This window comes from Haliotis cracherodii, unplaced genomic scaffold (assembly GCF_022045235.1).
Source record: "Haliotis cracherodii isolate W230 unplaced genomic scaffold, xgHalCrac1.p SCAF_8, whole genome shotgun sequence".
Taxonomy (NCBI): Eukaryota; Metazoa; Mollusca; class Gastropoda; order Lepetellida; family Haliotidae; genus Haliotis; species Haliotis cracherodii.
Window position 1 is genome coordinate 53579425 of NW_027266341.1, and position 13340 is coordinate 53592764.

The 13340-nt window shown below is 41.4% G+C and overlaps 1 protein-coding gene across 1 annotated transcript; it reads left to right on the forward strand.

The window, feature by feature from the left end:
• The first annotated feature begins 1896 nt into the window (after positions 1-1896).
• Positions 1897-10865, forward strand: LOC139451062 (torsin-1A-like). The gene is made up of 5 exons (XM_071232862.1): positions 1897-2086; positions 7413-7678; positions 9456-9631; positions 9852-9976; positions 10642-10865. The coding sequence occupies exons 1-5, from the start codon at positions 1897-1899 to the stop codon at positions 10863-10865; spliced, it is 981 nt and encodes a 326-aa protein (XP_071088963.1).
• Positions 10866-13340: the final 2475 nt, after the last annotated feature.

Below are 13340 nucleotides of genomic sequence, written 5' to 3' on the forward strand. Positions count from 1 at the left end.
TAGATCCTGATGAGGGCTCCAGACCCTGCAGATGATGTCACTAGATCCTGAAGAGGTCACCAGAACATGGAGATGATGTCACTAGATCCTGAAGAGGTCACCAGAACATGGAGATGATGTCACTAGATCCTGAAGAGGGACCCAGACCCTGGAGATGATGTCCCTAGATCCCGAAGAGGGCTCCAGAACATGGAGATGATGTCACTAGATCCTGAAGAGGTCACCAGACCCTGGAGATGATGTCACTAGATCCTGAAGAGGTCACCAGACCCTGGAGATGATGTCACTAGATCCTGAAGCGGGCTCCAGACCCTGGATATGATGTCACTAGATCCCGAAGAGAGCTCCAGAACATGGAGATGATGTCACTAGATCCTGAAGAGGTCATCAGACCCTGCAGATGATGTCACTAGATCCTGAAGAGGGCTCCAGACTCTGGAGATGATGTCACTAGATCCTGAAGAGGGCCCCAGATCATGGAGAAGATGTCACTAGATCCTGAAGAGGTCACCAGAACATGGAGATGATGTCACTAGATCCTGAAGAGGGCTCCAGAACATGGAGATGATGTCACTAGATCCTATAGAGGTCACCAGACCCTAAAGATGATGTCACTAGATCCTGAAGTGGGCTCCAGACCCTGGAGATCATGTCACTAGATCCTGAAGAGGGATCCAGAACATGGAGATGATGTCGCTAGATCCCGAAGAGGGCTCCAGACCCTGGAGATCATGTCACTAGATCCCGAAGAGGTCACCAGACCCTGGAGATCATGTCACTAGAACCTGAATATTTGCATCCAGTGGTAATGTTACTTGGGTTTGAAGCAAAGCATTATTACGGCTGACTTCTTGAAGTTGTCATGAGTAAATCATTACTGACTTAATATTCTCTCACTCATGAATCATACTTATTTCTGTGGAAGAAGGCCTTTGGACAAAGTTAATGTGCATATGACCACCAGACGTCTCTCTGTACCGTGGGAATATCTGGTCTGGTGTCAAACCACGACTTAGAAAATATATCTGAACAGGTAAATATCCCATGCTGGCAACATCAGTTTATTCATCTGTGCATCTGCATTGTTAATTTTTTTTTTGGCATGTTTCAGATGATGTCCTAATGTTAGTATGAAAAAGATGAATCAGATAGATCTGTCTTGTTAATTGTAGAATGTTATCATGGATACCCATTTTCTTTTTTTCTGCCAAGGAGCTAGACCATCTGCCCAATGATGGTGGTCTGTCTTCCTTGTCATGATACCATCTGTGACGATTGTGCGATTTACGACAAATAATTTACACTGACTGGTTCAATTGGTGATCTGAAAAATAATAGTAATTGTTTGCTTGTACCTTTAAAAAGTGAAATAAAATCTTCTGAAACAGTGCCAGAAATATGTCTTTTGCAAACCAAAATCAATCTCTTCCAAGAGAGGGACAAACCTGCATGTTTATCATTTTTTCATTTATACCCTACAAAGGTCAAAGGTTGCACAACATAACTATTTGAAAGAGGGCGTGCACTTAAAAGCTGTAATATAAATGGAAATAATTGAGAAATAAATTGTGTTTGTTGACCAGAATAAAGTCAATGTATTGTTATGTTATCACCAAATGATTTAGTTAAATGCTGTTTACACGCCAACAAAGAAGGTGCACACCACTTCATTGATTGATACACACGCCTCCCTAATCTTGATCCGCGAACGCTTGTCAACAAAAGTCAGCAAGATACATCAATCTAACCAGTATCTACCAACTGAAGGTAGATAACAAACGTCCGCGTCTAAAGTACACTCTCTTTGAAAAAATACATTCTCGTTTGGTCTTGAAAGGGTTGACAGACATTAGTCCAGTTGACGGACCTCCTTAATCGGAGAAGAAGATCATAAGTATGCAGCTATTAACTGCGACATGTGTCGTTGTCGCATGTTGCGTACATTCAGCTGTATGTGCTGATCCCTTTGCTGACTTCGTCGAGGTTATGACACTAACAGCTGAATACGCCGGAAGATACTATGACTCAGTGAGAAGCTACTTTGCTGAAACTTGTGATGATCGATGGATACACGACGATCTCATAGGTAGGTTCCCCATTGTAGAGGGGTTTTCTAACAATTAAAATATATAAATACGCTAAAAATATAATGACATCGGATGAAAACACAACTATGTATATTTTAGTTTGTAAACTGTAACTTGTTGAGAAGGCTCCATCTTATTCGTGCAAAGAAGTTAACTTACTGTAAAACTGGAGTTAACTGACGGGAAACTGAACAAGGCCGGAATTTCGTGTCTCGATCGTAGCGCCACCAGTGACTATGACGAGTTATGTCCCTCATATGTCCCTCTTATTGACCAATCCGATCCCACGTCTTATATCACTTGCATTTACTTCAAACAAAATAGGGGCCCCCAGTCACGACAATGTAATTGATAATCAAGATCTTCATTGTCATAAAACGAGTCTCACCTCGCAAGGTGCATGCAATCACTTGAGCACCCTGATTAAAAACATGAAAAGATTTGGAGAATATCTGTCGACGCCGACGACACACGTGCTATGCAATTACTGAAATCGACCTAAGCCTGCACGCCATGTTGTTCTGGAACCGGATGTCGATTTCGTTACATGATTTTGATTAGACTAATGCATAGACTCGTTTGTCCTTGCAAATATAACTCTATTATTCCAGCCTAGTTCGACAAGGGTGGAAACTGGACTTTTATAGTCAGATAACTCCCTTGCTTACGGAAGACGAGTAGGCACATGCCAATCAGGACCAGGCACACATAGAGAGTGAGTGAGCTAAAATTCTACGTCGCATCGACATTACTTCGGCCATACAGCAACGAGACCAAAGTTGATACATTCACCAGTGAGTCATACATGCAAGGTTACATATAAAAACAAATACTTCAAACACACTTGAGCATACCAATATTATCACACAGTTCAAAACACGGGCTATAGGCCACCAGCAACCAAAGCTAGTCCACCTCGCTTAGGATCATGGGGACTTTTTATCCGGCACGATACCCCAGCAGGATTTACGTCATCACTTTAGCCAATGGTGGTTGTGCTCAATACCAGCCGACACCAAAAAACGCTCAGCAATGAACTGGTCCAAAACACTTAGACGATAGCCACATCAGTCACGATTGGAATCACGTGTCACACGACGGGACAAATTTATCTTCCGGCACCCTAACCTCCTGAACAGAGCCCTAGATAAACTCTGTTGATAAATGTATCAAACAAAATTTAAAAACAAGCAATTAACTATTCACATACATATTTTAAAATTTATTATACAGACCAATTTATTTCAAGTAACTCAAGGAAGTTGGGAGGGTGATATAATTATTAGATCTATTTCAGCTGCAGTGATGTGTGGTTGAATTTTGAATCCAGGTGGTAAAAACAGGTTTGACAAAGAGGTCCTAAAAGCTCCGAGGCAGAGTCTTTGTCCTTGGTGGTGTATTGTGTCTAATTTTTCTAAATTTCTTTTGCAGACTCCACCATAGACAATGGAACCATAGTCTAGTTTGGGGTGTATTAACGATCTGTACAAGTGAAAGAGGGTTGTCGGGTCCCCTCCCCACTCGGAACTTGAAACGACTTATACAACAAGTCGAGAGCCTTCAGGCACTTTGCCTTTAGCAATTTGATATGTGGTAAGAATGGGAGATGATGGTCAAATATGAGGCCCAGGAATTTGGACTCCTCTACTACCTTGATAGGAGTACCATCTAGAAATAAATCTAGATCCTTGTGAGGTTTATATTTACGATGAAAGTGAATACAGTTTGTTTTGGATTTAGAAAAATTGAAGCCATTTCCGTTGGTCCATTTTAGAATTTTGTTAAGAAAGAGCTGTAGCTGTCTTTCTATTGTATTTATATTCTCGACAAGAAATGTTAAAAATCGTCCACAAAAAGTGAGCCATCAACACTCTTGTTTAATAGTGAGACTATTATTTTGATGCTGAAAAGTGTGACAGTTGCTGCCTTGATTGACACCCTGATCTTGATCGAAATGATCAGACAGGGTAGAGCCCACTTGTACTTGAAATTGTCTGTTGTTTAAAGATTTAGATATGAACTGAGGTAATCTGCCCCTCAATCCTAATTCATGCAAATCTTTTTAAATACCATGTTTCCACGTTCCATATGCCTTCTCGAGATCAAAAAGGATTGATACAGTATGTTGTTTGTTGACACAGGAAATTTTAATAAAAGGTCAATGGTACTTCTGGTTTTGGGGGGAAACCACACTGGAAGTCACTCAGGAGGGGTTCTTGGTCTCCAAGTACCAGATTTTTAATTGTTGACCATGCGCTCCATGGTTTTACAAACCCAGCTAGTTAATGATATTGGATGGTAATTGGATGATCCCGTCCAGGCTTTGGTATAGGAATGATAAGAGCATGGGACACAGAGTATCCCTTTCCCTTTGATTGAAAATGTTATTCTCTTGATTGAAAAGTTAATCCATCTCCTGATATAGGCTGCATATTGACCTCGGGTTGATTTGCACCAGGATTGAAGTATGATGTTAGCCATGCTGTCTGAACCTCTACTCTGTGTGAGAGATTACCTGAAAAAAAGATATGCTGCAATCTCCATATTGTTGGGAGTTGTCGTCGTGAGGCAGGCGGGTGATCTGTGTGGCTGTTAGGAAAATTATTGGTTGATGGGTGAGCAGTTGCAGGAGTCTGGTGAACCATGGTTGTGTTCGCCAAATCGTGTGCAATCAAAATCCTGCAGTCTTGATCCTTCAAATGTTCTAAGCCTAACAAACAAAACCAACAATTGTCAATATGTTTTTATCATAATCTCCCTGCTTTTCAATACACTTCTCTTTGATAGTGAAGCTTAGCTTTGAGGTCATCTTTGTCGCTTTCCACAAAGGTTTTCTGTCAGTTAAGGAAACAAGTGGAAATCACTTGATGCAAGGTGTAGTGAGTATTGAGGGTGAGGAAGCTCTTCGAACCCTCTGTGTCGCACAGCTGTCGAGAGGTGTGAGAAGAGGCATTGTCATGAAGTAGGAGAACTCCACCAGTCAGCATTCCTCGCTCCTTTTCTTTTATAAAATCGCTCAAGTGATGAATCAAACAACATAGTAGGCAACGGTAATGGTCTTTTGACTTCCTAAGTTGTCAATAATGATCACACCCTTTGCATCCCAGAATACACTGGCCATAACTTTCTTCACTGACAATTGAGGGGCGGTCAGGTAGCCTAGTGGTTAAAGCATTCGCTCGTCACGCCGAAGACCGGGATTTGATTCCCAACAAGGGTACAATGTGTGAAGCCCATATCTGGTGTCCTCCGCCGTGATATTGCTGGAATATTGCTAAAAGCGGCGTAAAACCAAACTCACTCACTCACTGACAATTGAAGACTTGAATTTCTTCTGTGCCATTCCATTGATAGACGTTTTGACTCGGGATCATGGTGGTAGATCCATGTTACATTACCCGTTACTAATTTCTTTTTTAATTTGACTAAATCATCTTCAATTATCTCTAAATGTTCTCTGGCAATGTCAGAGTTAGAATTTTAAGGGGGGGGGGGGAATGAAACCAACGAGTAGACATCTTATTCATCTGTAAGTGTTCATGAATAAGAAGTTTCAATGGAGTTGCTAAGTTCAGCAATGGTCTGACAGTATAAGTATCTCCTTGATTGAATCTTTATTGATGGAAGTTGAGGGACGTCAAGTCTTGTTCTCACAGCCTTAAACATAGCTGCCCAATGTTTAACAGTGGAAAAGCTGGGGCCCTTTTCCCCATACACTTGTGACATGCGGTCATGAATTTCTTGGGGAGTACTTTTCTCTGAAGTCAAAAACATGATGACTGTTCAGTACTCGTTCTTTTCCATTTCCTTGTCCATTTGGACCCCTATCACGTTCAACTGTCTGTCACTAATATACAAATTGCCTCAACAGACCAAATACACATGCAATGAACTACTCAAACAATGTACTACACCTTTTTATGGCCAATAGTTGAAAGTTAGTCAGGCTTAGAACTCTTTGACCAGGAATCTTGACTCTTGAATCTTGTGAGCTATACCACTATCTTTCCCCGGAACATGAGATGCACTTATGATATTTCGTATCAAACACCATTCCCAAATGTCTCTTGCCAACATGATCTGAGCAGAGAAAAGTAACTCATAGAATGTTGGCAAAGTAATGCAGCTAATGCCATTGTATAGAGCTTTGAATTGATAAAGATTTCCTTGCCATAGGAAGTTTTAAAAATATGTCTGGTGAGTAGGGCGAACTGGCACAGTGCAGAAGGCGTCCTTTAAGTCAATAGATGCCATGTAACACACACACACACACGCACCCACACACGCACCCACACCCCCACACACACACCCTAGTAATCGGTACATACAGAATTAAACTATGAAATCAGTAAATGGCCAAACAAGCTAAATGAACAATTACATTTTTTTGTTAAAACACACAGTTTTAGGTTTACACTCCCAAAGGTTCAGAATTTGTAGCTGTCGAATGTCTTGAAACAGTCCTGTCCCTGTTCTTCTATCCGAAATAGTGTTGGAAGCTTCAGGAAGTTTTGCAAGTATATAAGACGCACGGTAGGTCAACAAAGGTCTCCTTTTGCTCTTATATAGAAACGGCCATCCTTCTAAAAACTGTGGGCGCACGGGTGGCCCAGTCGTCTAAGGCGCCGCGATTCGCTGTGCAGAGTTGCGTCCCTTGGGCACGCCAGAAACCTATGATTGTGGTTTCGAATCCCAGTTCGCCCCGATTATGTTTCTAGGTTTGTCAGCACCATACACGTGCTTGTGGGTTTCACCAAAGTAGTAAACGTCTGAGACCTGCGGCGTTAAACCCAACTTACTCACTCATTCACTCTAGAAACTCTACCATCTCGAACCTTTCTATCAAAGAAGTTTGCCATTTTCGTAACCAGCGGAGGTAACTCTAAATTACTTTCACTCACTGCCTCCGACAGCACTCGGCATTGTACCAGTGCTTCAATCATTTCTGTTACTAACAATCCCTTCAAATAAACTTTCAACAATCTCCACTGACACATAACAGACGACGCAAAATTAGACGTTACACTGCATAAACATTACTAGTACCAGTATCAACTATTGTGTGCCGTCGTAGATACAACCGGGTCGTCTTGTCTAATTGCAGCTTCCACATTCGATAAGAGCAGTGACAAGAATACTTACAAAAGATAAAGAGAACTCTAGTTAATGGTTTTTATCTTCTAATCCAGTTTATAGGGTCATAGTCAAGCTTCATTCAACATCAATATCTAAATGGCATTGGATTGAAAATGCGTGGTTGTATGCAGATATTTCTTGGGCTTTGCAAATACTTTTCTTGATCAATTCTAAAACTACATACTTCAGGACTGTCAGATCATCTTAACAAGAAGCTGTATGGCCAACATCTTGCACAGGAAGGTGTGATGTACTTCATCGCAAGACATCTCCAGTCTGCTGAACCTGACAAGGCTCTGGTTCTTTCCTTTCATGGCAGGACTGGCACTGGGAAGCACTATGTGAGCAACATTATAGCACAGCACCTTTATAGAAAAGGGTTGCGCAGCCAGTTTGTTCATCTCATCTCTGCGGCAAGAGAGTTTCCACATGAAGAAAGGGTGCCATACTATAAGGTATATCGGGGACATGTTTTCCAGGTCAAAAGATATAGTTCCCCCTTCTACCAACAACTTTTCATGTTTGTTACAATAATATACTGAGCGGCATTGAAAACGAAATCCAATTTTAAAACGTGAATTTTATTAACATAAGCAAATTTCAAAGCTTGTATTAAGTATATTAGCAAAGACTGATCACGATAGAGAAATTTTGCATAAAGCAGTGTCCAATATCATCAGTTCCAACCCCATTTACATGAGAGAGATTGAACAGACCCTCAGTATCTGGTGTGTCCACCTCGAGCACGAACACAAGCTTGCAAACGCCTTGGCATGGAATCACATAAACGACGGATGAAATGAGCCGGGATTGCGTTCCTGTGATACTGCAATGCCTGAGTGAGCTCAGCAACATTGCGGGGCGGAATCTGCTGTCGTCTCACACGCCTACCAAGTTCGTCCCACAGGTGCTCAATTGGGTTCATGTCTGGTGACCTTGAGGGCCACTGCATGATCTCCACGTTGTTTCTCTGAAGAAAATTCCGTGTCAGGATGGCAGTATGGGGCCTAGCATTGTCATGCTGAAACACTAGCCGGTTTCCACCATGCTGTCTTAAGAGAGGAAGAAGAACTGGCTGTAGAACAGTATCCACGTAACGTCGTGCCGTCAAGTTACCTTGCACAATAACAAGCTGTGACTTAAACACAGCATTTATGGCTCCCCAAACCATTACTCCTCCACCACCAAAGCGATCTCGTTCAGTAACACAAGGTCGCACATAACGTTCACCTTGACGTCGGTACACACGGAGCCGTCCATCTGGGAAAGAGACGTTAAAGCGAGACTCATCAGAGAAAACAACATTCCTCCAACCGACGTTGTCTTGAAACCCACCTGCTGCAGCCCATCGCTGTCGTTGAAGTCTGTGATTATGCGTTAAGATCTGACCTTGGCACGGTCGACGTGACCGTATCCCTGCTGCAGCAAGACGTCGACGCACAGTTCGACTGCTGATGGATCTTCCTCTGCTTCCGATAGTGTTGTTAGCAGTCTGTACAGCTGTCTGAAATCGACGTCGGAGGTGTTGCATGACAATATAGCGATCCTGACGTTCTGTTGTCACCCGTTGAACGCCTGGGCGTGGCCGATCCTCCACCCTGCCTGTGACTTGGTAGCGCCTTCTGAGAAGACTGACAGTTGATTGATGGACATTAAAGTGTTGTGCAGCGTCAGTCTGTGGAGTGTCAGCTCACAGCATTCCAATGGCCTGGTTTTGCTGATCTTGGGTTAACCGTGGCATGGTGCATATGGACACCAGTTTCAAATCATGATGTGATCTTATAGGGGAGCAATGTGTACTGTTTGCATGCAATTCAAAATTCATGTCGTGCACGTGCATTTCGGACCGCAAGCTGAAGATGTGTTTTGGCGTTTTGTTCAGGATGGTGTGCACACAACCAAACATGTCTGTACACACGACGACAGAAGACAATTATCACGCTAAGTAACATTTTTCAATAACTAATCACTTTGTTTTCTCCTCTGTTACTATTCTATGATAAAAAATGCTGATTGCGTTTTCATTGCCTCTCAGTATCTTATGTTTTATTTAATCAACCAATACCCATGTCCGAAAATAGATGTCATGTCAAGTAACAATTATAAGTAAAAGGTAATTTTAGTTTTGGTCCTGTTTTGCTCCCCCTGCTGCTCGATGGGTGACAGATGGGAGCCGAGGCCATGGTGCCAAATTTGGAGAGACGCCTACTGGTGTAGTCATTCATTTTACAGGACAGGTTGCGAGCTTGGATTGAGTTCAACATCGCCCGCTGTCCTCGCTCTATATTTATATTTGCCGAGATGAACAAGATGCCGCCAGGTCTCATTGACACCATCGCGCCCTATCTCGACTCCTACTATACGGTTGGAGGTGTCAACTACCGCAAAGCCATCTACATTTTTCTCAGGTGAGTCACCAACAGGAAAAGAAAGAAAGTGACGAAAACATTGAGACTATTTCTATGTTGAAAATCTTGCAAGATCATGAGGGAAATGATCCTCAAACATTAGAGAACGGGCATATAAAAGAAAGGCATGTTTAACCTTCACTGTGTCCAAAGAACAAGAGGGTATAGGACGTTTTGTTGTGTGTGTTTGCTTGAGACATGTTGCTCTTTTTTCTTACAGTACCACAGCTGGAGATGAAATCACACAGTATGCGTTTCAACATTGGTGGAACGGCTACCCCCGGAAGGATATCAGTCCGACAGATGTTATAAACATCATTTTCCGTACTGCAACAAGCACAAAAAGTAAAATTCAGTTGATTATAAATTTTACAACATTTTTAATATAAGTATTTACAACATATAACCTGTCATCTGGGAACAGTAGCATGCCAATATGTTCAATGCTTTTAATCTCGGATAGGTTTCACGAAACAGAAAATGCCTGCGATCTGCTTCATTTGAGGGTTGCCTGTTTCAGTAAAGCTTTCAAAATGTTGGATATTTTTCAAATTTGACGTATCAGAAAAATATGTCCGATGCAATTCCCTATTTTGTCTATATGTTCCCGTGTATTTATAGGTAAACAATTGCCTTTGCAGGTGTTTGTGATGGGTGCCACCGATGTGGCAGGATATCTTTTCGCGAATACCTGATATCATCACTATTTGGTAGTGATTCAAAAACACATGTTCATGATACAGTTGGAATCGTACAATCGGGTCAGCTTTCAGCAGATATTTCTTATGAATATGGACAGGGATTTGTCGTGTTTATTTATATATCAAGCTGTCACATTGATGTAACTGAATTACTGGAGGAGGAAGCAGTAGCTTCAGAACCACCATTCACAATTCTAAAAACATTTGCACTTGACAAAACATTAATTAAATTCACATAATAAATAGACGGGATTAATTTAAATCTGATTAAATCTAGTGTGAAGTATTTACTGGTGAAATATGTTTCAGATGAACTTTGGAACAGTGAGATGGTCTACAGGCCCATGATAACAGCATACATCCCCTTCCTACCACTGGAGAAATCCCACGTGAGGAGATGCATCGAGGACAGAATGGTTGCTAGGGGTTACTTAGTCACCGATGATACAGTTGAAAGTGTTATGAAAGAAATCCTGTTCTGGCCTGAAAGAGAGCAGGTTTTCTCTGTAATCGGTTGCAAAATAAGCTTTTAAAGAACTCAAAGGGATAACTAATTTCAGTTCGTTATAAGTGTGTTCGTTATAAACGTAGTTTACTGAAATACACAATGTGCATGCAAATAGAGCCGCTACGAAATTATTAGAAATAGTACTCAACTGGTTATGTCAACAGTTTAAAATTTCAAAAGTCATATAAAAGTGTTTGTCAGCACCAAAATTCAAACATTTTGAGGACATATTGGCAATATGAAACAATGCCCGAAACATCTAACATATACTATAGATTCATATAGACTAGTGCTACCCCTTTAGCGTTTTAGAGGAAGACACTTCTAAAATCACGTTTAAACCCCAGACCTAAAAGAGCAGGGATATCTAAGTATACCAAGAAATTTCGTCCGTCCTTCGAATCACATTTTTTGGTGTGCGACCTATATCTCACCTACTGCAAAGATTCTTTTGAAACTTGGTGAACTCTCTATACCAATAGGGAAGGGAGAATTTTGATTTCAATATTTGCATTTTCTGCAAAAATACAGCTATTTTTCATTTTCACCTCTTTTTGCAAACATTTGTGAAACCTATAATTAAAACCACTTCATGGACTCTTTCGAAATTTGGGGTACAGTCTTTATACCTTTATACTAGGAAATGTGCAGTGCAAAGTTTAATTTCGATAAGTGGATTATCTGAGTAAATATTGCTTTTTCATGTTTTGAACTTATAACTATTGTTATACCCCTGACTAAAAGGGAGGGGTATACAGTTCTACCAAGGAACTCCGTCTGTCCGTCCGTCCATCCGTCGGTTGATTTTCTGGGAAAAAATACTGTTGGCCTGCAAATAAATTATGCAATCTATTAGTTGGGAAAACTTTCTATTCAACTAAGAGAGGTGCAGTGCTAAGATATGGGTGGTGGAAACAGCGTCAAATGTTACTTTCCCTTTCGAATGTACCATTGAACTAATGAACTGTTGAACATTCAAAAGAATTCCTTCCGTGGGTTGATTTTCTGAATATAATAGTGTTTTTATGTTTTTTACTTTTGAATCATGCCATTGCTATGTTATATTATTGTGCTTTTTAAGAGAAACCGGCTCAACAATATATCTCCAATATCAAAGTTGTTCTTCAGCTTATGTTGGATGTCAAGGGAGGGGGTATTAGTGAGCCCTGCTCACCTTTTGCCTTGTGTATCTCGTGACATTGGCCTTGACCTCAAATGACATGAGACATGAAAACTACTGAGTATCATGTTCTCTTGCTAAATGATTTCTGAAATAAAGTTATTTGTTATTAATCACATCCATATGTATTTAGAAATACCATTCACGATTTCTCTTACAAACAAATGTAAATGCTTTTGTTTGTTAGTTTGTTGTAGAACGCCGCGCTCAGCAATATTCCAGCTATACGATGGCGGCCTGTGAAAAATTGAGTCTGGGACAGACAATCCAGAGATTGTCATTATGAGCATTGATATACGCAAATGGGATATGATGACATGCATCAACCAAGTCAGCGAGCCTGACCACCAGATCCCGTTAGTCGCCTCTTACGACAAGTATAGTCGCCTTTTATGGTAGGCATGGGTTGCTGAAGTCCTACCCGGATCTTCACGGACTAGGGGCAGTCGGGTAGCCTAGTGGTTAAAGCGTTCGCTCGTCACGCCGAAGACCCGGGTTCGATTCCCGACATGAGTACAATATGTGAAGCCCATTTCTGGTGTCCCCCGCCGTGATATTGCTGGAATATTGCTAAAAGTGGCGTAAAACCATACTCACTCACTCACTCACTCGATCTTCACGGATTAAATGTAAATGCTTCCCGTGAACTTGAATATAAGGTAATAAGGTCAAGCATTTTCAACTCGGATCTGCAAACACCCCTAAGACGCCTTGGCACCAAATTTGAAGTAAATCCACACACAGGTTCTGGCCAAGGAGTTAACTTATTCGAGGACGAAGCCCACCAGGATGACTGAAAGGTCCAGAGCCTAACTACTGCTGTACTGCCTTTGAAGGAATTGGTTTCTAATTAGTTTAACATTTCAGCATATAGGGGACACTATTGGGATCTGTTTTGGTCAGTAAAGTCGATCTTATCTGGCACATTCCACACGAGCAAGCCGTCCGCAAGTAGACTACCCAGAATATTGACACCAGATGAGAAGCTGAACTGAACATATCCGAAACCTTTTTTTCAGAATCCTGATAAAACGTCTAATCGAATGGTAACCCAGGTTGAAACCTTGGTCCATCACTTTGATCCCGAGTCAAAACTTCAAAGCAAAAAGTGGAAATATTTGGCCTCACATGCACTAATGACGCACAATACTGTGAGAAGCTATCAAGGAAAAACGTGGAAGAAAGCTCGCTACAGGTGTGCTACTGTTTTATGCCAAATGCCCTTGCACACTTCACAAGTTTCAACCTGTTTGTTTGTTTGTTGTTTAACGCCACACTCAGCAATATTTCAGCTATATGGCGGCGGTCTGTAAATAATAG

Coding starts and splice junctions, on each gene's coding strand:
- LOC139451062 (XM_071232862.1), top strand. CDS start 1,897: ATGCAGCTATTAACTGCGACATGTGTCGTTGTCGCATGTTGCGTACAT. Junction 7,679..9,455: donor AAAGGGTGCCATACTATAAG/GTATATCGGGGA, acceptor TTCATTTTACAG/GACAGGTTGCGAGCTTGGAT. Junction 9,977..10,641: donor TACTGCAACAAGCACAAAAA/GTAAAATTCAGT, acceptor AATATGTTTCAG/ATGAACTTTGGAACAGTGAG.